This window comes from Dermacentor andersoni, chromosome 9, assembly GCF_023375885.2.
Source record: "Dermacentor andersoni chromosome 9, qqDerAnde1_hic_scaffold, whole genome shotgun sequence".
NCBI lineage: Eukaryota > Metazoa > Arthropoda > Arachnida > Ixodida > Ixodidae > Dermacentor > Dermacentor andersoni.
The window spans coordinates 131,693,367-131,716,632 of NC_092822.1; the positions used below are offsets into that span (position 1 = coordinate 131,693,367).

General features: G+C 45.9%; 1 protein-coding gene across 1 annotated transcript in view; it reads right to left on the reverse strand.

The window, feature by feature from the left end:
- LOC126529690 (uncharacterized) overlaps nucleotides 1-19,882 on the reverse strand; it is a 69,431-nt gene extending 49,549 nt beyond the window's left edge. The window contains exons 1-2 of the mRNA XM_072284299.1: nucleotides 19,789-19,882; nucleotides 302-552 (exon numbers count right to left, since the gene is read on the reverse strand). Of these exons, the coding sequence (XP_072140400.1) occupies nucleotides 302-391 (90 nt within the window). The 5' untranslated portion in view covers nucleotides 392-552; nucleotides 19,789-19,882. The remainder of the gene's footprint in view (nucleotides 1-301; nucleotides 553-19,788) is intronic.
- Between the last annotated feature and the right edge of the window lie 3,384 nt (nucleotides 19,883-23,266).

Below are 23,266 nucleotides of genomic sequence, written 5' to 3' on the forward strand. Positions count from 1 at the left end.
CTTGGCAATGCGGGCTTTTGCCGTTAACGTTGCAGTTACCGTGTCAAAGGCAACTCCACGTTGTGAGTAACTTGCGACATCAGTGTGCAAAAAAGTAAATAAACTTTTGCGCGATCAACACGGGCTCGAAGAAGCAAATCGGTAAATTCCCGCTTTTCACAATTTTAGGAAACAGTCCGGGTTGTGCGAAGCTTTCAGGGTAAGCTTCCGATAGGAATGTCTTATCATTCGTACTGTCTACTCTGCGACGCCCTTGGAGTTGTCCGGGATCGACTGCACGCAGGAAGCAGAGCACACATACCTGCTGACTCCGGCGGTGAGGCATGTGCAGGACGGTGGTCGGGTTCACGTTGTGCACACTGCGCAGGTGGACAACCATGTGGCAGCGCATCTTGAATTCACGGTAGCAGACCGGGCAGACGGGCTCGCCCGCACGTGGCACAGCGCAAGGAGGCTCTCCGGCGAAGGGCTCCTCCGAGTCGGCCGCGCTCTGCAGGCTCACCGACACCTTTGGCCACGGGAAGTCGTCCGGTGGCACATCCTCCGCGGCCCCTACGTGCATCGAGGGCAAGCACGACCGAGTCACCGTAGCACTCGCAGCACCTTATCCTGCACTACTTAATTTTGAGGTTGGCCATCTGATTATGCAACAGAGACAATCGAAAACACCATGTCACAATTTGCTCTTACTGCAGCCCTACATGCACCGCTACACGGCAGATAATGCGGGCAGCGCACTACACGTGAGCTCTGCATAAGTACAAGTGCATACAAGAATGCCTTGTTTTCAGCAGCTGATTATCATCACTTTCATAAACAGATAAAAGCTCCCCGAATTGGGAGCAAGTATGAAAACTAGAGAATTAAAAAATTTCAACACAAAACACGGTAGCATCAAGAATCGAAACTCTGACGACTTAAGCAGCAACTCCGCAATATTGAACCATCGGAATAAATTACTGCCAACCAGCAATTATTGCATCCACAGACAACGAAGCTAGCTCGATCAAAACAGCATGCACACATTTTGGGAAGATCCAACTGGCAAACACGAGCCACATTATCAATCGGTCACTTTTGCCAACCATACCGTGCAGCACACCGTTTCCTTCAAGTGATGCGCGCTGGCTTTACCAATCCCCCAAAGGCGACTTCCCCGATAGTGACCGATCCAGCGCATGACTCCCATTTGCAATAGAGGTGATGTCTTGCTTTGACAGAGCCTTGTCCCAAGAAGAAAGCACAACTCTCGTTCGTAGTAACGACAGACATCTGGGCAATAAAATTACCGAAACAACTGGTAGGAGGAGGTGAATGCTCGCTTAGTTCCCCACCCGAGACACTTGCATTTCAAAGCCAGCAACTACTGGTGGGCACGAAATATGACACGGTTCGTCTTGGAGGAGTCCACAAAAACAAAGAACGATGTGCGCCTGTCGTAAACACAACACCACATTCGCAAGTCCATAGTTGAAGCACATCTTCATCTGTGCTTCCACCTGCCACGGCTTCGTGAAATCAATGAGGACAGCACCTGTAAAACACCGAAATGGTGAACGAGTTATGTTGGCACGTTTGACGGCAAACGTATTCACATGGACAGGCGCAACACACGGGATGGCCACATGCCAGCACTCTGCCGCACAGCGCACCTTGTCCACCCAGCAGGTGCAGCAATGTTTCCATCTTCCCAATTATACAAACACTCTTTCAATCTTTACGCACTTGATACGGCGTACCTGCCAGCCTGTGAACATTTAAAATTCATGAAACTTCTACGGACACAAAGGGGGAGGAATGCTACACAATTTTTGTTACTGAGCACACACTTTTTGTGGGAGACTCGGCACACGAGCAAACTTGGAACAGTGACCAACAACACTATTTTTAGATCACAGCTACTTTTTCTACAACTGAACTGCAGCAGATTACGCCTACTACAGGATCTTGTCATCATAAACTCAACCGTGCCCTTTTGGTATGCGGCGCCTCGACCACCTACCACAAGAGGGCAGCACAGGCATCATCACCATGTTGTTTTTTCAGCATAAATACAAAAAGAACAAATACACATGCTGGAGGCAAACAAAAAAAGCCACGAAGGCTTGACTAGGCTTGTACTGTTTAAACAACCTTGCAGCTTTCTTCCAACATAAGATCTAATAAAACACATTTTCACACTTTCAGAGTAAACAAGCTTTGTGTATTCACACACATCATGTCCACCTACCCAAAAAACAAGAAAATAAAAAGAAAATAAGCACACATCATTTGAATATAATGGTATAAAATGCAGGACAAACACTTTCTTCGAATCCTTTACCCCCAAATCAATAAGAAAATGGAACAGTTTATTTATTCAGTAAATGTAATTTTTTTTCTCAGCTACGATATCGCCCCTGAATAACACCTGAATGACAATGATGGTGTTGGTCACCTTATATTCTTTTCAATATGGTAACAGGTGCAGCCGGCCTATATGGTTTGCCATGTTTCCTTTGAGTAGACCAACTGCAAGTGCACGCCCATCCTTGACAGTCTTCCTGGTGGGCACCTTTTAGCTGCAGCTGGCTTTCACAGACACAACACAGAGTTGCCCTACGCTAGCCATTAGAGCCACAGAAACAAGAAGTGGGCGGGAAGCAGAGTCGAAGACGACTACACAATGCGATGAAATGAGGCCATTCACAGGTGCCGCAAGATTGGCGTCAGCTGGTGCAGCACAGGAGTGACCGACGGGAGAGGCCTGCGCATTGATGTTGGATGACAGGGTGAGAGGAACAGAACAAGTTTAAGCAAAAAGACATGGTAAACACAGGCACAATTATTCTATTAATTAGGATCATACCAAGGCTCACCTGAACGGTCGCCCAAATGTCCCCAAACCCCCGATGCTCTGCAACTCTGGGACAGCAGTGCGAACGGCGCCAGAACCAACACTTGAGATTTAGCCGAGTTGGCTCCCATTACTTGCTTAGTAGAGTGCAGCAAGACTGGGACAAAGTCACGTGAACACAAAAACACGCAGCAAGCTTGTCTTGCGTTATTGTGTTTGACGACTTCGTCACACTGCACTGCAAGGGTGGTAGGCTTACTCGGCATCCTTCCAAGCTGCAGTTATCGTCAGCCAAGTGTTAAAAATGGTAGAAAAAATTCTCACAAATTTGCATCACAAGCATTAGGTCCTTCTCTAGACAGAACTAGGTCCTTCACAAACATTGGTGAGGGACAAGACACATTATTCAGTTTGTGGGTGTTCATCTTTTTCATGATTTATTGCGAAGTAATTCAATATTAAGCTCCTGCATAATCTTCAAGTCAACTTCCAATATATTTAAGAATGCTATTTGTTTTACACTAGGGTACGCTGCCTCAGCTTAAAATCCAAGCCATGATTGCTGATAGGAGCAGAAATGAACTAAAGATTGACTGAGTGACTGATAATAGTGAAAATGGCTAGAAGTGGCCGGGCCATAAATGTTTGAAAATAACTGTTCATTCGAATGATAGAACTGTGGGGACAACTGCCATGAAATCAACCCAAATCCTCCCTTGCATCCCATGGTTTGGTTTCAGCATTTTCAACGCAATGTTCCATTCTCCTCACCTCTGCAGTCAGTTTATATTGCCTCCGCGTTATGTTTATTTCACTTGTACTATGAATAAAAAGACAAAGGAATTTTGTGTAAAATTGACTATTTTTAATCATGCTTACCACGGTCATTTTAACAGCATAATTGCCTTCTTACACAAATAAATACATTAGGGAAGCATCACCTTTTTGAAAATGCCTTGGCTTAGATATACCGACTATCATTATAGGATTAAATTTTTCTTGCTTTTTGTTGCTTCTAACTTTTCCTGATGATTTGTAACCCACTACCCTCTCTGATGCTTATTGGCCCTGAAGGTACCTTGAATCAAACAAGTCTGCCCACCATAAGAGTGTCCACACCTAGGCATCCGCACTTTACCCACACAGATCTAGGAATGGTGCGTGAACCCTTTTAAGGTCTTTTTGCTACATTTACACAAAGTGATGCTTTCAATTAGTATCTCAATTATATAAATGCTGGCAGCATTCACATACATTAAAGCACCTTTCTTGAATTAAAACTTGACTTTGCAGCAGCAAATTAACATTTCAGAGCAGTTTAAGCATACACATTTCACTTACAAGGTGGGTAAACAAGTAAGGAGCAAGTGCTTGTGTGGATGAATTGGGTTCAGCACAATGCACTGGCGGGCTAGTTGGTGCGAATCCATAATTACTTTGTTTAGCGCAAAACAACGGACACAAGAAAGACGACCAGGACAAGGCGCTACTCTCAACTGGCATCATTTTATTGCCTCACTCCTTTATGGACAGCAGAATCTAGGGGAACATGCGCAGGGAGCACCATGTGCAGGAACCACTAGCATCCAATCACAAGAGCGCACCCATGCGATGGGTGCGCTCTTGTGATCGGATGTTGGTGGTACCTGCACATGGTGCTCACTGCGCATGTTCCCCTAGATTCTGATGCCAGCTGAGAGTAGCGCCTTGTCCTGGTCGTCTTTCTTGTGTCCGTTGTTTTGCGCTAAACAAATTATGGATGAATTGGGCAACAGTCAAAGCCTCAACATTTCTCACCACTTTTTTTTTTGCCACTGCATCGCCTCCATTCCTGGCAATACTGATCGTCTGCAGGAGTTTTGTACTACAAATGTCATCAAAAGAAAAAAAGAAATAAGGAGGAGTTGTTAACAGAACTGAATGCACTCATTTAACAGCAAACGTTAAGCTACTTGCGTATCATTATTATTATATACTTAGGAGCACAGGAAAGAGAGCGAAGAGGAAAAGGAACACGCACTGCGCACACGTGCAGTGTGAAAGCGCAGAGCGTGTGTGGCCCTCGTGCCAACTTTCCGACAATGCTGCACCACCTCGTCCACCTATCCACCGTGTTACTTTTGCATGGCCGATATTCACAAAAGCAAAAGAAATACTTATTAAACAACACGTGACTGCAGAAAATGCGGCAAGTTTCATAAAACAAGGCCTTACGGTCAGTCGACCATCAGAACCGTTGAAACGAGATGTTTATAATAAAGAACCACAGGTCGCCGGGGAAGGGAGAGGGGCGGCGACGAATACATGTCCACAAGGTCCCCCCCCAAAAAGAGTCCTTCTTTTGCACAGCAGATAAACGAAATTCTTAGCAGAGCAAGCATGTTTCCAAAGGTGAGTTTGCACTCAAAAAGTATGGCCAGCTTAAAGCTACCCGGCAAACAGCCATCCCAGTGTTTACTCGCATAAAGCTCATACTTGTTTCACAGAAAATTGCTGCAAAGCCACAAAGGCGAAGGGGGGGGGGGGGGTGCAAGAAACATGTGGGAAAGATTTTTTAACAGAAGGTACTAGGTGCTACAAAAGAAAAGTGAAGTGACTAAATTGCCATTTTCGGGCCCAGCCACGAAAGCTCACACAAAATATTACTACCCAGCAACATTTACTTTTGTTATAAGAGCAGAGAGCCTATAATAGCAGGAATTGCAAAAGCACCTATTTGCAGCCAGTACTGCTAGCCACAGCGGAAGAACAGAATCTGAACGGCACCGCCCGTCTGCTGAGCGAGCCGACCGTGTAACCCCAAACGGGGCTTCCTCCCTTGGATGGCAGGAGGAGCGCTGCACTGCTTGGGGGGGGGGGTCCCGTCGTCTGCTACTGCAGCCCATCACACAAAAAAGTGTCATGCCTTGTATCTGGGCAAAAATGCGTAATTTGCAACAACATTTAATAATTATTAAAATGTACAAGTAGATATGTTTGGTAGCTTTACAGCAGTAAGGAACAACTGAATGCAAAAAAAAAAAATTTAGTCAGCGATAATACCCATAGGTATACTAGGGCTCCATAGAAAATGCCTGGGGAAGATTATAGTAGGGATGGACCAACCTCAAATTTCGGAGGTCGGTCAACTTGAAATTTTGGAGTGGACCAACCTACATTTGGGGATGGGAAAATTGAAGTTTTGTGGTATGCTCACGCATACTTAGACAACTCCAGTGGAGTTTCTGCATACTTTTAAATATTATTTTGGTCCCTAACAATCATAACATTATTCTAGCTATCGCATGCATCGTTCAGACATTAACGTAATGATCCGTGCTATTTGCCAAACCACGACACACAAAAAATTGTCGGTGCAGCAGCCTCACTCAGACATGTTGATCTGTTCTTCCACCGTGATGCTAGCCGCATCGCCAATGTCAACAGCAGCCTTCAGCTTGAAGCCAGCCACGTAGCTTCCATAGGAGCCTATGGAAAAGTAACACAAACAATTGTGGCATTAGCTGTTTACACGAAACTCAGAAACTTCATGAAATCGTGGAAACCTTGCGACTTGCGGTTTGTATTGAATTATGGTTGCGCACAGTGACAACGTACTTGGCTGCAACGTGCCATCAGCGGCTGCAACAAGCAGACGATAGTCGCGGCTGCAATTTGAGGGTGAAAATATTATGAGGAAAGAAAAGTTTTAATTTTGATGGCCAATGTAGTAATACAAAAATTATGCAAGCAAATACAGTACACACATTCGCTCACAACTGAATCGTGGTAATTTGAAAGATAGATTTCAATTATTTGTACATCCGCTCCCTCCGAGTTGCAGCTGCATGCAAAAGAAGCTGTGCTTCATTTAGTTGTGGACTTTAAAAGAACATACAACAGTAGGTTAGTTTGGATTGGTGTCTTAATGACATTACGTTCACTTAGCCAGAAAGAGGTTAATTACCAGCCAATATGTTTGACTACGTGCCTCGCACATCCCCACCAACAGGTCACTTCCCACAGGTCATATTCCCTCAGCATTGATCGCTCTACTGCCTGTACTGTCAGTTTTTCATCCTCTTTTCTAATACAGTAACCAAGTGGGGACAACCTTCTGGACAGCACCACAGCTATCAACAATTTACAGTCACATCTAGAACATGGCCATCATCATGAATCATTTTTCTATGCAATCGCCAGCCCTTGTGTCATAAAAGAACATTAAGACCAGAGCTTTCCAGGGATCGCACAGCATGCTTGACTCAAAATTCAAGGAAGAGGAAACAACTCCTATTTGTACACTGAAATCTCCTTCTGCATGGCTACAATTTCCTGCAGGTAACAAGCCGCCGAGTTGGCCCCGTGCTTCAAGCTATTCAGGGCACTCTTCTAGATTGATTTTCACATTGTAACTATGTCAATCGCCTTCTGGCATGATGGTTAGTAGTGTTCGACTTGAACAATATTAAAGCACTCGTTGGCAAAGCAGTTTTGCGGAACCTCACAAGGTGGAGGAAGGTTGACCAAAGGAAAAGCAATCATATACTCAAATATATCACGATGCCACAAAGGAAACCAACACAGCTTCATCAGAAAGAAAGCTTTGCAGTTGAGGACCGGTCTGGGACCCATAAAGGTCCGGAAACCCACATGGGTTTCTTTCGTGGCTTCGTTCAGGTGGATGACAATCTTTCCCCTCGCAAGATACTCATTGTGCTAAAGCCAAATGAAACTTACCTGCCGCCAGGCCGTTCCAGAGTATAGGTTTTTTTTTTTTTTTCATTACGAGGGTTCTAGTGATGGTAACATTGATAATTTGGCATTCCAGAGGCGTAATACACAAGTCTAGTTTAATAACTTCCGCTGGATCGACAAGTGGCGTGAAACGCTACCTCAACAACACCTCAGAAGAAGCCAGAAGCTAGCCACCTTGACAGCCATGTGAGAAACGCTTAATAATATGTGCAAAAAACACATACATCATGCAGCTTAGCTGAAACAATAGTAAATAAAGGCATCAAAACACAGCAACAAAAGTAAAGAATATTGCTCGCATGGAATTACAGAACAGGTCTAGCCACACTGGAAGCCCACTTTAAATAAAAATAGCAGGTACTAGAAGCAAAGTTCCAAATAATATTTAAGTGAGGCACTAACGTGGGAAAAAAATGCCTGCGTATTGTCACAGGGAGTGATGACACCTACGCTATTTCTCAAAATGTGAACCATCCTTGATATTTGTCATAGCACAACCTTGTCTACACATTTAATTAAAACAATAGTTTTTCTAGTGCTTTTCCTGGCTTCGTTGTCTATTTGTTTTAAGTGGGGTATGGGAATACTCAAGTATTCTATTTCAAATTGAATAGTGAATGTTCGCATAATTTGATTAGCAAATCTAACATCTAATATTCGATTTTTCTAATATCGTTACTTTCGGTACACGACCACGCCGTGGTCGGTGCCTTGGAATGCCCAGCGTTGCCATGGCACCCACTTTCTATCGGTAGAAGATTCAACCAGACAAACTGGACCAATTGGAATATTGAAACACAAGCAGCAGGCACATGTTAAAAGCACAGAAGCATGTGCAAAGATCAGGTCCATTAGCCACCAGAAGGCACACTGATCAAATCACACAGGCAAGTTCAGTGCTCACACATGCATATTTGCGCGGGTACCGATCTTTCTACCGACATGCGAGCACCCAGACGAACCTGGGACGCTTGCTTGCAGTAGTTGCTGGCTGGTCAACCACAGACCCGAACGCCACTTCAACAGCCGTCAGCCTAACCTGTACACGTGACCGACCACTGATGAGCCACCCATGGGAACATACTAGGGACAAGCTTTCCGCGACAGCTTGCAGCCCGTTCTCACATAGGCCGATGGCAAATTTTCATCACGGTCACACCGTTGGCTGCAGTGTCTAGCCTGTTGGGCCTGATGCCATCAGGTGTCCGTGACTAAAGTGACGGTTTCCGAATCTCGGTCGTATTCCCAGTGGTTGCGTGACCCTCAGAAAGCTGACAAATTGCTTCGCTAACGAAAGCAAGCGAACTATTGCATGCTCACGGCTGCAAAATAACATGTGGTTGCAGCTAGTTCTGAACGCCATTCGCAGGCACACAGTGGCCTCTTTTCCCTAGCTTCAAGCAGCTGGTCGCAAGGCTAGCTTTGGATTGACATGGCGGGCTCACAAGTATCATGTCACAACACACTGAACCCCCACTGTAGATGCGCACTTACACGGATGGCAGATGAAACGGGGGTGGCGCACAGCACGCGCAAACTTGCCACGGGCCTTCCAATTTGCGACATCTCTACCACTGGCACCGATGACCACACGTAGCGGTGCAGAGTGACGCAACACATTCCCCGCTTTTGTCTGGAGCGCAAATTGGCCTGAACGAGCCGACGATGAACCACAAAAGCCTCCTGCCAGAAAGATGGAAAAGCCCTCCGGTTCTTCAAAAGAAAACTGTACAGCAACACTTTCTAATCAATAGAAGATTGCCATTAAGCACAGTATGGCCCATTGTTAAACCGAAAACCACATTGGTGTTTAGGACAACTTGGCTATTTCCTCAGCTTCGGAGGAAAAAAGCACTTAATGCTACCAGACAGCCGTTCCATCGACAAAAAAATTTTTTCCAGACCTTCGTATACAGAGTTATCAGTGCAGGCATACTAGTTCGGCATTTAGATGAATAAGATTGGAGCGCACTGTACATCTCAATTCATGGGTCCCCAAGTTACTGACGGCTGGCGAGATTGCCGTCAAGCAATGTGATCAGCCGCCCAAGCATGGGCAGCACTGCGTTTCCTGCATGAAATTTTCAGATATTCAATATTCAGCTTTTCTTTCTTGATTTGATTCAACATTCAATTCAAAATCTACTACTCTGCATTTGCACACCCCTAGTTTTATGTACTCAATAAACTGGAATATGAGGCACGAAATTTCAAAGAAAAATAAAAGCAGGCTGAAATGACCCTTCGTCCTATATAGCAGTGTATATGAGTAGTTGTCTGGAGACATACAGCGTGCATGATAGCAGAAGCATAGCTCAAGCTGCATCCCTATGCAAATGTAATTGCTGGCTTTTTTTCTGTGCGCTCTTCTGACCAACCTCCAGCGTGATTTGTTTGTTTTGGCAAAGGTAGAGTCTTCGGCGTGTAATTAATTCATCGCAACACAAGCGCAGTGCAAAAGACAGGGACAAGACAACGACACACATGGCATCGATTTCCAACAAGCTTATTGATGATGCATACTAGACACACGAGCAAAAAGGAAACAGAGGCAAGCAACACATCTTAACCCACACCCGGCTGGACGTATCACTTGCCACGTGTTAACAGTTCACAACGCACCCGTACAACGTTTAAACTGGTTTAGGAAGGTTATCTCACTTGGTGTCAGCATGACTGGCAGAAAGCTTGTGCATGAATTCTAACAGTTGCACGTGTTCCTCAAGCGTGTTTAGAAACAACCAGCTCAAACTCGTTTCACGCACAAACTTTCTACCAATTCCTTAACATTTTTTTGGAGCTGTGCCTTTCGAGCAGAGATTTGTGCTAGCACTTCAAGCAAAGTGAAAAGCCCCTTCCAATTGGTACACTCAATTTGTGAAAAGGACCATTATAAATGTGAGCCTTGTCAGCACTCTTGGAAGGTCATACTCGCATTTTATGCAACCAAGTTTCGGAGCTCAGGTCGATTGCTATTAAGCACAGATTAGCCAAACGCATTAGTAGTTGCTGTATCGGAAAAGCTTCCGAAGTAGATCAAGTGTGGTGGTGACCAAGCCTGGTCTGTTCAAAATGACTGGCTTGCTGTGCTCCCGTATCTACACAACACCGGCTGAAAAGGATTGGCTAGCACTTTTTTTCCTCTCCAGAAACACTACCCAGGCTTTGCAAACTTGTGAATGCTATTGCAGCCAGCTGTGGTGGATGTTCTGTGAAACACAAAACGCACTTTGTGTCCCGTGTTGCAGCCGTAATATACTTAATACCACGTTCCTGCGTGAAGACATATTTAAGACAAACCGGCAGCTGCCTCAATGTTCGTCTATGAGAGCACAGCAATAATGTGCACAATGCATCACGAAAGCGGCTCCACGCCCTTGTTTTGAGTTGTGAAGTCCTGGCCAGGCACAGCTCGTGTGCAAAATCATAGAAGCGGGCTACATTAGAACATTTGATGGCTCATGATTCGATGTCCTTTGATAGTTTTCCATCAACCGAAATGCCACAAACACAGCGCACGTACCTTGTGAACTCTTAACAGATGGCAAGCGATATGTCCTTCCTGGTGTTGGATCAGACCAAGTCAGTGCCATGTTTGTGCTCCTACTTTGTCCCCACCTTTCACGCTCCGCTTGTTTGCTTTTTGTCTGGTGAGCAACGAGTAGCGGCACGCGGGGACAGTGCTCGGCAGGGCTCAAGATAGTCGTGGAGACCTTGCCGACATGGCCGCTCAGCGCCAGTTTGGAGTTTCTGAAGAAGGCGTGCAATATTGGCGAACCCAAAAAGAAAAACTGCACCAGCGTGAAATGTCTTTTCGTGGGCGTCGCGAGTGAGCACTTTGTGTGCTCGCTACTCGGGACAGTGCAGTCAATTCACTGCAAAGCCATTGCGAAAATAAACGCATTTCAATGATTTTATTTTTCACTTCAAGGCAAGAGGTCAACCTATATCCCGGTTCATATAGTAGTAAATCTCGCCCCTCGGTTCCTATAGTTCTTCTCTGTCACTACTGCCCATCGTAGCCGCTCACTACCAGGGACTAAAACAAGGCCTCTGCCCGAGCTACAGTGTCACTGACAAGACGCAGGAACTGTTCCAGTTTTCGAGATAGCCACGTGATGGTGCTAGTTATCTGGTCAGCCCACGCTCACACAGGTACAAATTCGTGCAAGAGGTTTTCAGTGCACGTTACAAAATGGGACATGGCCGCCACTGAATGCAAAGCCTGCAGAGTCAGAGGTGTTGCGTGTTAAGCAGCTGATTTCAGCAGAGGCAGTTGTGCCATGTTTATGGACCACACAGTCTGGCCCACAGTGAAGTCATTTGATGACACAAGCAACGCGCTTGACGAAGACCACACCTGCTGGCCGTCACTCGTGGGAGCAAACGGATGAAAAGCAAGCAGTCACTTAAAATTTGCAATGCTTCACAATTTCCTCTCAGCTTCTGGACATAAGGAGCTCCCTGCTGTGTGGTTCATAGCAGGGCTACTTTTGTTGGCAATGCTGCAGTTCTGGTGGCACCCTGGTTTCAGGTGGCGTGACACCAGCGTCAATGCTGTGCTATGACAAATTCCTAGAGGACGCCTATCCACATCTGCACTGTGCAGACAATATTGTTCCTGTGCTTGCATCTCATTAAAATTAACCGGAATCCAGTGGACACCCTTCGTATATACATGTCAGTGAAAACCAAAAGCAGACGTGCGCTATACCAGGTGTCCACTGACACGACAGACAGTGAGACAAAATAGTGTGTCCGAAATAAAAAGAGCTAGGTGTCACAATGGCAACATCTGTATACTTTCGCAGAGACACACATTGAGCTTGGCCTCTCAGTACGTTACACGAGGGGGGGGGGGTAAGGCAAGGCTGAAAATTCTGCAGTACTCTGCATCAATGACAGCCCCTATAAGAAAGCGTGCAAGTTAAGCCTTCAGCTTCAATTATATCCCCTTTCAGCTGCACCAAAAATCAACAGGAGGTTTTGAACTGATGCAAGCTACTTGGATCACCGAGCACTGCCAGATCTTGGCCAGCTAATTGCCACAGCATAGTTATAAATCTTTGTTTTGAACTAAACATTTTACAGCGAAGCTGTTTATGACTAGGATCCCGGGGTCTCTCCCCATCCATTGCGTCGACAGAAAACCCGGGTGGGCCAATAATCCCAACAGCATAGCCCGGCCAGGAGCCCTGTAAGGCAGAGGAGGCGCAAAGCACGTGTACAGTTTTGTCTCAATACCAGACAGACATGAATAAATAACACCGACGACGAGGTGCACGCACTTCCGCGTTGATCAACGTACGTTGCCGCCAATCCTTTGCCAGCGGTAGTCGCAGACCGAGACTCTCAAAACCGGGAAAAAAGCTGAATCAATATTATTCACCAGCTTGTTGGAAGACCATGGCCTCGGTTACTTCAACGATCCGAGTCAACCAATGGGTCATGCATCAAGTTTGGCCACAAACATTTCTCAAATAAGAACAGAAAACGCCAGTGTGTATCATAGTGACCACAAAGTAGTTATAGCAGTCATTTTAAAGTAACAAATGAAGGTTTTGTAAACTGCATTGAAACATGTAGTATTTGTGTCGTACATCACTTTGAAAAGCTGCTGGCGCACGACACTACGCCCAGGGATCGGTGTTGCACAAATTGCCCTACACTGTGGGCAGAGCCTGTCTGCAGCTTCGGTGCACTGCACAGGAGTGGACTGGCAGCGACTTTTCCTTGTACCCATTTTCAGAAAATTTTCATTCACTAAAATTTGATTTGCAATTATTGTTCGTGACGAAATTTGAAGAATACTAATACGTTATATCCACCAGTTCCCTATACCCTATTTTGTTGAACGTTTGAACGTACGCCACAAAAATTTAAAAACGATTTAGCCGTTCAACCTTCTCTAACCCTTTTTATGTTCACTTAGATGGACACTAAGGTTAAATGCTGAATCAATGCTAGACTTATATTATTCTTTTATGTTAATTTTGTGCACATAAACGCTTCCAGAACATTCCTCCACTCAACACTCCATGTTGAATTCAAGAAATTAATGCTTATGCAATTGGTGCATTTCAAAGACATTCCACAATGACGCACAAGAAAATTTTTTTAAGCAGGTGGTCTCGGAGCTTAGTCAAATATACAGAGGAGTGACGGAGTTTCCCAAGCAATTCCTTCTTGCACGCATTTGTTGAAGAAGGGTTCATGAAGTGCAGTGCACACAACTATGGCGGTAGGGCACATTGAAAAAAAGAAGAGACAGGCCCTTGCCCATTCAGTATGCGCCCTTTTCATTCTGCTCGGCCATGCACAAACTATCCTCAACAAGAGCTTTTGCAGACTGCGGGATCTAGGAAAATTCGAAACTGCCTAACAGTCTGCAACTGTAGCCAGCAAGATTGTCATTCGCATGGCTACAGTGCAGGCTGCAAATACCAGGCTGTGGAGATGTGCAGCAGTTTCTTAGAAGCCGTGGTCCCTTAAATTATGACGTTCACTGTAAAGGCTAAGCCAACTGGAAAGTTTCTTGTTTTGATCCCAATTCAGCGCAAAAAAAAAGAGAAAAGAAAAAGTAAAGAAAAAGTTTGCAACAGAGCAATCCGGCAAATTTGAACTGCTTAATTTCATTCCACAACTCCAGAACGATCAATGTTCACTTCAGAACTTGGCCTCAGCAATGCTGCATTCTTTTCACTTTTACTTCTTCTTAATACATGTTTGTATGCTGTGAGCAATTCGTGAACCTTGTTTGTTGGCATGGGTACTCTTTGATCGTTCAATATGTGCCTTGTTCTGCATATGTGTGTTCTTTGCCTTTTTTCACTCAATTCACTGTGTACAATGCTACAGCCCCAGACTACATCATGCGTATTGGCATAGCCCGGGGACAGAAGTCGGAACCTGCTTCCCATTCCCCCCTTTCCCATGGAACAAAGTTTCAGGAGCTGGGCTCCGAAACAGAGACAAGGACGAAAGGGAATGCTTGAATGCGAAAGCATGACAAGGGCAAGTGGTGGTCCGAAGGGAGGGCAATCCATGGGGGCAATCCCCTCTCGCATGCACAGAACATTGCAGCCCCACTCTACCTCTACCTCATTCCAGATTGTGTTAACTATGACTGCTGAGGGGAGATCACCGCTAAAGATTCCACACACAGATGAAGATGGCATGAGCACGACACTTGGAGGCATTGTTGCTCCCCACCAGGCCTTTGTGTCGTCAAAGAGCTTCTCATTTCTGGTACTTTACCAAATCGTTGACCGTGCTGCACGGGAGCATTCCGAAAATATTGCGACTTGCCTGCCTAGGAAATGCGTAATAAGCATGCACTTTTCTTTCTTCTTTCCCTTATCTACGACTTTCATCAGGTAAATAAACTTGAGAAGAGGTTGCTGTTAGGCAATTTTGTATACGCTGTTAAGAATGAAAACAGTGCAAAAGACGTAATGCTGATTTGCACATGGCAAAATACTCGTATATCAAGGACAGGGATGATGGGCCAGGGAAGCTAAGAAACCGCCACAACAGGTGTGAGGGCAGGCAGGTGAATGGCCTCGAAGTCTACGTAGAAATAGAAATATAGGACTGTTAGAGTCCGTCGCGCTGTTTAACCCGGTGAATGTTGAAGAGTGCGACAGTGACAAACTAAAAAGAACTTTATGAAGGGGAGTGCAGTGATGAATACAAGGAGAGGTAGGGCAGACACACATTAAAAGCCATCAAGAACGAAGTAGGTGGATATTTATGGGCATAGGGAGAGCATCGTGTCACTGCCCGATAGCTCAGCACGAGACGGCCGTGGCCAGTTGCCCAGCTCAGGCTCACCTAGCCCATCGTAAAGTGTGCTGCTTGCTGCGGAGAGCCCATCCCAACTAAACGTGTCTCTGCAAATTTCAGAATAGACAGGTGTCAGGAGACACGACACTTTCAAATCTTTTGCAGCTACTGGCCCTTACTTTACTGCGAACTACAGATGCCGTAAACTTCACAAAGGCTTCTAAACAGGAAGCAGCCCTGTTTCGGACTGTCTGCCCCATCAGTTACCGAATGTGATTAAATCACAATATGTGTTGCGTGATGACTACAATACCACGATCGCAAGTTACTTCCAAACATCTGTTCAAACAGGTCGGACAGCAGGTCAGAGAGAGTGAGTGAAACTTGCATCACATGATACTACTGAAGTTCTAGCACAAAGTTTCGTTCCTGCACTTCTATACCTAAAATTGTATAGCACGCCCACAACGCCGAAAGTGCGATTGAGTGTTAGGCGACTTGCAAATAGTGCTCGCCCTCTTCCATACGTAGCCGTGGCCATACCACTCACCAGATCTGGCTGGAAAACAACGGTGATCTCCACTGTTACCTGGGCTGCAACAAGTTTGGCCTGCAAACAAGAAGACACTATAGGAGGCTGTTTTTTCTCCGGCCCCGCTTTTAGTGGTTTGCTTTATGAAGTCGTGTACCAGCTAGGTTATTGACACACATTACATAGGTGCATCAATTCATAAATAAAATTTTATTACCTTTTTTTAATATTTTAAAAAACACCATAAGGTATTTGGTAAATAAGGTAAATAACTTCATGCAAAGTGGCCGCACACCTTAGAAATGAAAATCTTTTGTCAGAAGTTAAGGAAAGTGTTGTTTCGGCAATGCAAAAACATTCCTTGTTGTAAAAGCATTGTTGTCCGGGAAGTGTTCGGAGTTTGTCCTTTGTCTAAGAGAGAGGGGTGAAGGAGTGGTAGTTGTCGGTGGAGAACACCCCCACCCGAAATGAATTTATGGCTACGCCACTGATCCTGCACACTGTATTCCTCATTCGAGGAGACTGCTCTGGTTGACGGTGCCGAGACCTGCACGCGTTAATAGAAGGGAGGGTGGCCGCACAACAAGAGACTGTAAGTACGACTCAAAAGTATGCTCTTTCCTTGCAGCTCAAAACAAGGAACGAGCCGACTTTGGTAGCATATCACGCTCTACTATCGGCCCCCATCAGCAGGTTCACAGTGGCATAACGAGGACCTCTTGCAAAAAAATACAAAACAGGAACTTGCACTGTGGTGTTAAATGACCATTCATCCGGTGCACCTTGTCCCTCATTCGAGACTGCTCCAGTTGATGGTGCCGAGACCTGCATGTGTTAATAGGAGAGGGCAGCCACACAACAAATGACTACAACTGCAAGTATGGTTCAAAAGCACGCTTTTCCTTTGCAGCTAAAACTGCCTACAAGCTTGAATGAGCCGACTTTGGTAGCATGTCACTCTCCACCATCTGCCATCGTCCGTCAGCAGGTTCAAGGTGGCATAATGAGGGCCCCTGTGAAAGAATACAAAATGGCAACTCGCACTGCGGTGATAAATGGTAACTGAAGGTGAAGTGACATGGCACAGATAGCACTCGCAGGTTGTGAATGACATTAAAGGGACACTAAAGTGAAACAATAAATCAGTTTAGACTAATGAAGCATTGTTTGAGAACCCTGCCGGGAGTCATTTCATAAAAATAGTTCGATTTTTAGATGAGAAAATGAAGGTCCAAGTATCAGTATTTGAATTTCACGCCGAAACCCCAGCACCGGTGCGTCAGCGTGACGTCAGGGATTCCAAAGTATGTTCTCGCATTTGGGTCGCGTTGGCTGAATAAAGGTTCCCGAAACTTGCCATGTTTAATATGTGGTTCCTTTAGAACACAATGTTGTGAATCTGTACGGCTATATATATTTAGTAGGCTCTAGAAGATGCCACCAAAATCCAAGACGTCACAGCCCCCAGGTGCGGGAACTTAAGTAGGCGTCGCCACCCGTATTTCGTTCTTGCGCTTTTTCTGGCTTACGAAACGTCTTATCGTTGTAAGAGTGGTGTTTTTGGTGCTGTAGAACAGTAATTTACTGATGCAGAAGCAATCATTTTTCACTTTAGTGTCCCTTTAAGCTCGAAAAGTACAGTGGGTTGCCCTTTAGCAGTGGTAACCTACAGAGATTGAACTTAATTGGAGCATAAGAGAGGAAGCTAATTGAGAAGAAGCGTGGTGAAACAGAAAACTGGCAGGTTGAGAAGGAAGTGTGGTCGAGAGCAGACCGGCAGAGCAGCGGAGTCCCAGCTGCAATCCGAGAGTCGTGCACAGAGCAGATGAGCAGAACGGGTTTCGGGGAAACACGGCTGCAGAGGCCCTGCGGCGAGGAGGCAGGCACAGACACAAGGTGCTGGGTGAAAGGAAGGCAGGCTAACCAGAGTACAACTCTGCATTGGGAACAGATTATTTTGACATCTTGCAGGCATATACGATGGAGCCACATGACCCCAATTGGAGGAAAGAGGCCTCTGTCGTGCAGGGCATGAGACGGGGTACTGTCAACGGCAAAATTTGTTGTCGTGGGCTTCTCTAATACAGCGCCTGACTGGCAGTCTCGCATGTCATCCAACTGCTACAGCCAGACCAAAACTGCGCCACCATTCTGCAGGGGTCAACAACAAAGTATGCCATGCTGCTTCTGTCTGTGGTTAATATCGAGTGGGTGAAATCAATGCTCTTTTATGGGCAAGCAGTTGGCTACAACTGATCACAAATGCAGCGGACTGTTTTCACAACACCAACTCTCCCTTGTGGAACCATTATGGAAAGCTCTGGTGAAAGTGACGCCATCAAGCACAAATGTTTCGCTTCAGCGTAACTGCCTCCAGTGCTCTTTGAAAAAACTAAGAGTGGACAGTGGGTCACAGGATATGCTGTGGCAAAGGGCTCTGGATTAATTTTGACCACCTGGGGTTCTTCCATGGCGAGTGTACACCACCAGATGGTGGCCACCACGGCTGGCAATCGAACCTTGTGCTCTGCGCCAGCCAACAGCCACAGTTCTTGCACCACTGCACACTGCATTCACACCAAACAAACCGATGCCACAAGTAAAAGCGTGCTAACGCAGCAGTCCAGCATGCAACTCGGGGGTCAGTGAAACGAATGTGGATAATGGGCTCAATTTCCAACAAGCATATATTTGAAACAATTACGTGGACCTATGGAAAGAACTGCAGCTCACCAAGGTGGGTGTCACGAGCCCTTCAGTTAAAGTGACCCATCATTCTACTTGAGTAAAATAAAAAATGCAAACTAGGATATTTTCAGTCGTGACAAAGTCTACTACAAGATCACCTTGTAGCCACACCAATAACTGGCATTCAAATGATAAAAATGTGCACAAATAGGCCTAAATAGTTTGCCCATATTTAAATGTCAGATGATCCCACAAAATAAATCTAAACAAACGATGTGTTTCTTCTTTGTAAAGTAGATAGGTGCTTTGAACTCTACTGTACTTTGATCTCTACTGAGGTTGTCTCAATTGTTGCTGTACCCAAACGATTCGTACCAAGGTCGTTATATTGCGGTGTCTGATGCAACACAAAAGCATGATTAATTTATTCGGAGTAAAAAAAATACATCTTTGCAAAATTTTACTGTCTTAGCTAGACACATGACGACGAATGATTGTCTGTCGACTTAAATCATCACACAAGAAAACGACTATACTTCAACGTACACTAACTACCACAGCATGCATGAAAATATATTCCATCCTGACGTCCGCCGTATTTTCGAGATGAACGTATGCTCAAATCTGCTGAGCGAGGTTTGATGGTGGTTGGACAGATTAAGGCGGCAGCACAGACGCAAGAAACGCCAAGAACAGACGCTAATTAATTAAGCGCTCGTGGCGCCTGCTTTTGTCGTTTCTTGTATCCTCGTTTTCTCTATACAACTCCACAGACAACAAAGAAATAAGCATGTAAACACGTCCTGAATGGCGGTCACGTAGTCTCTATACAGCTGCATACAAAAACGCAAAACTAGACAATGTGACGAACGTGCCCAGTATACATTCGTGCGCACACCGATCGAACGCGCCGAATTGCTTCCGCGAAAGACGTGCACTCACGCAGGCACGCACACGGCAACCGTTGCGAAAGGGCGCTTTTAACTGACCGACTACAGCGAGAAGCTGATCTGGCATTGTCCTTCAGACAATGACGAGCGAAATGTCTTCCCAACTACCTACTTTTATCTAGGGCAATGTTTATGTTAGGTGGCTGTACGCACACCTGAGTCGAGCCTTTGTCTTCGCCACCATAAAGACGCGCTCAGAGGCGCGTTGGGTGTCGCGCACGTGCTCCAACCAATTATGGCGTATGCAGGTCCGCACTTACCGGGTCCGACGGCGACGCGACGAGTCTTTAAATGCCTTCGTTTTCTGCAAGGACCATTCCTCAAAACATGCAGAAAGCGGCTGAGGCCACGAGCACGGCCGACTTATTGCCAAAACTAGGCCTTTCGCAGAATCGCTTTCAGCACGCTTTCAGCACGCTTTCACCAACGTGCTGCACAACTAGCTAGCTTCGGTTGGCCGCGATATCAAGTGGAGTCCCTAGAATCCCTGGCAGACAGGCACTGGTCACTCCAATGCATCGCCGCGGACGCTAGTTTAGCGATGACGTAACCGCACGTGACCGAATACAGGATCATGACCATGAAAGCGAAACTGAAAGTGATTAGCAGATCTGATGGTTTCCAAAGCTGGGCAAGGATCTGCAGAGACATTTATGTTGAAACAAAATCGCACGGCGGCGAATAACCAGTAAGTTTGCGGATTTCAGAACTATGCTTGAGACAGCCGAGGTCTGGGGGCAAGAAAAAACTGTTTATTTGAAGTATGCAGCCCACATTCCAGCGTTACAAAGCGCGGCCATGGGAAACCTCACTACGGGTAGAAATGCCGACGCTGGCTGAGTTGCTGTTTCGAATTTCGCCGGACCACGACCGCAGCAGACAGCGGAAGAGGCGCTGAACGGCTGCAGATGCATACGACCACCCATCCCTTTTGATATATACGCAGTTATTAAAACAGAAATTGTTCCCCTTGGAGGCTACAAGCTTTGTCGATGGAACAGTTTGGAATGCTTCCGCATCGTCCGTACGGTGGAGATGCCGTGATTCGGTCAACAACGTTGTTGAGGTAAATTTGTGTCATTTATTCTGTTCAGTCGTGTACGGGTCGGGGTACACTTCTAAAAAAGTTTGCACTCTTTGGGGCTTAATTGTTCCATAACGATAATGGTCATCTGCCTTGCCTGAGTTTCCTTTCCTGAAAACTCTGCGCTCGATATACTTTCCTGTCGAGAATACTCTGTCACGCTATATAATAACGCGCATGCCGTTGGTGACCTAGAAATAACGGGCGCGCAGCATCAAAGAAAGTGCGGGCAAGATAGATGATGATTAATTGTGAAACAAGGTAAATCCCAAAAGGTGGAAACTTTTTTTAAGAGTTGATGAGTAGGCCATAAATATGATCGCTTTGGCGCGAACAAGGACGGATTGAAGGGCGCTCCCCTTGTTCCCTTCCGTCCTTCCTTGTTTGCGCCAAAGCGATCATATCGCTGCATTATGTTCGTCGTGTCGAAATCCTCCATTGACGCTCCCAGCGAACCAGAACTTAATTGATGTTCACATCGACGGTGTCCCTTTGACGGCGTTAATAGATACTGCAGCCCAGGTGTCCATAATGAGTTGTAAACTCCGTCTTCGACTGAGGAAGGTTATCATGCCTCCTACTACTCGAGCCGTCTGCGTGGCCGATGGCACCACTGTTGACGTCACTGGAATGTGTACTTCCCGTATAAGTATCGCCGACAGCCACGTTCCTGTTCTTTTTGCAGTGCTGACCAATTTTACCCGTGACCTAATCCTCTAACTCGACTTTCTTACGGCGCATTCAGCTTTGATCGACTGTTCTACCGGTTCCCTTTGCCTCGAACTTCTTCTACTCGTTAGAGTCGCTTGTTGGGCTAGTTGGTACATGGTTATACTAGGAGAATGCCCGCAAATTTGAAAGTAGAAAAATCGAGAAGCAGACATAGACAAAGCGACAGGAAGGTGGCTGGACTAACCACTGAACTTCGTTCATGAAAACGACGTTCCCCAATTCCGTACTGAACATGCGCAAGGCACAACATAACAAAAACATGGTCAACACCTTATCTGACGTCTACACTTATCAAGAAATAAAAGCTCTTTCTTGGTAAGGAACACAGATGGCGCGCTTACACACTTCTCGGGGCCAAGTTTATAGATGCGATAGGCTTCAATCAACTCTCTTTCCTGCTTAGTCTTAGCCTTTCCCAAGATTAAAATGTCACTGAAGATGGGATTACAACCGCACTCCTTACCCTCTAGCGGAAGATTACCTCCTGTGACTATGGGTATTAGATTCGCATGCTCACGCATCCGTGCATACGTGCAGCGGTGGCGTAGAGGTAGAACACCCGCCTCGCGTGCAAGAGGTCCGTGGTTCGAATCCCGGTGCCGCGCAATTTTCCACCGGATTAAAAAAAAAAAATCCGCGTGTTGATAAAATTGCATAAACAGGCCTGGAGTGTGGCCTGATGCCGGTGACCAGAACCGGTAACACACTCCCTCACCAGAGCAGGATTGGCCACCCTGGTGCAGTACTTGGCCACAACCTCCTATATGAACACAACAATCAAACCCCGGCCCTCAGTCCCCAGCAGCTGCGAAGCAACTGACCACGGCGGCGGTCAGACCTGCGACGCTGCAGAGGGTGCTAAGAATCCCTGGCTCCGGACAGGCCGCCATTGGAATATGAACCTGGCAACGTTTAACGCAAGAACATTATCTAGTGAGGCGAGTCTAGCAGTGCTATTGGAAGAATTAGAGGGCAGTAAATGGGATATAATAGGGCTCAGTGAAGTTAGGAGGCCAAAAGAAGCATATACAGTGTTAAGGAGCGGGCACGTCCTGTGCTACCGTGGCTTAGCGGAGAGACGAGAACTAGGAGTCGGATTCCTGATTAATAAGAATATAGCTGGTAACATACATGAATTCTATAGCATTAACGAGAGGGTGGCATTGGCATGTCTTGTTGTGAAACTTAATAAGAGGTACAAAATGAAGGTTGTACAGGTCTACGCCCCTACATCCAGTCATGATGACCAGGAAGTCGAAAGCTTCTACGAAGACGTGGAATCGGCGATGGGTAGAGTGAAATCAAAATACACTGTACTGATGGGCGATTTCAATGCCAAGGTAGGCAAGAAGCATGCTGGAGACAAGGCAGTGGGGGAATATGGCATAGGCACTAGGAATACCAGGGGGGAGGTATTAGTAGAGTTTGCAGAACAGAATAATATGAGGATAATGAACACCTTCTTCCGCAAGCGGAATAACCGAAAGTGGACATGGAGGAGCCCGAACGGCGAGACTAGAAATGAAATAGATTTCATACTCTGCGCTAACCCTGGCATCATACAAGATGTGGACGTGCTCGGCAAGGTGCGCTGCAGTGACCACAGGATGGTAAGAACTCGAATTAGCCTAGACCTGAGGAGGGAACGGAGGAAACTGGTACATAAGAAGCCGATCAATGAGTTAGCGCTAAGAGGGAAAATAGAGGAATTCCAGATCAAGCTACAAAACAGGTATTCGGCTATAAGTCACGAAGAGGATCTTAGTGTTGAAGCAATGAACGACAATCTTGTGGGCATCATTAAGGAGTGTGCAATAGAAGTCGGTGGTAACTCCGTTAGACAGGATACCAGTAAGCTATCGCAGGAGACGAAAGATCTGATCAAGAAACGCCAATGTATGAAAGCCTCTAACCCTACAGCT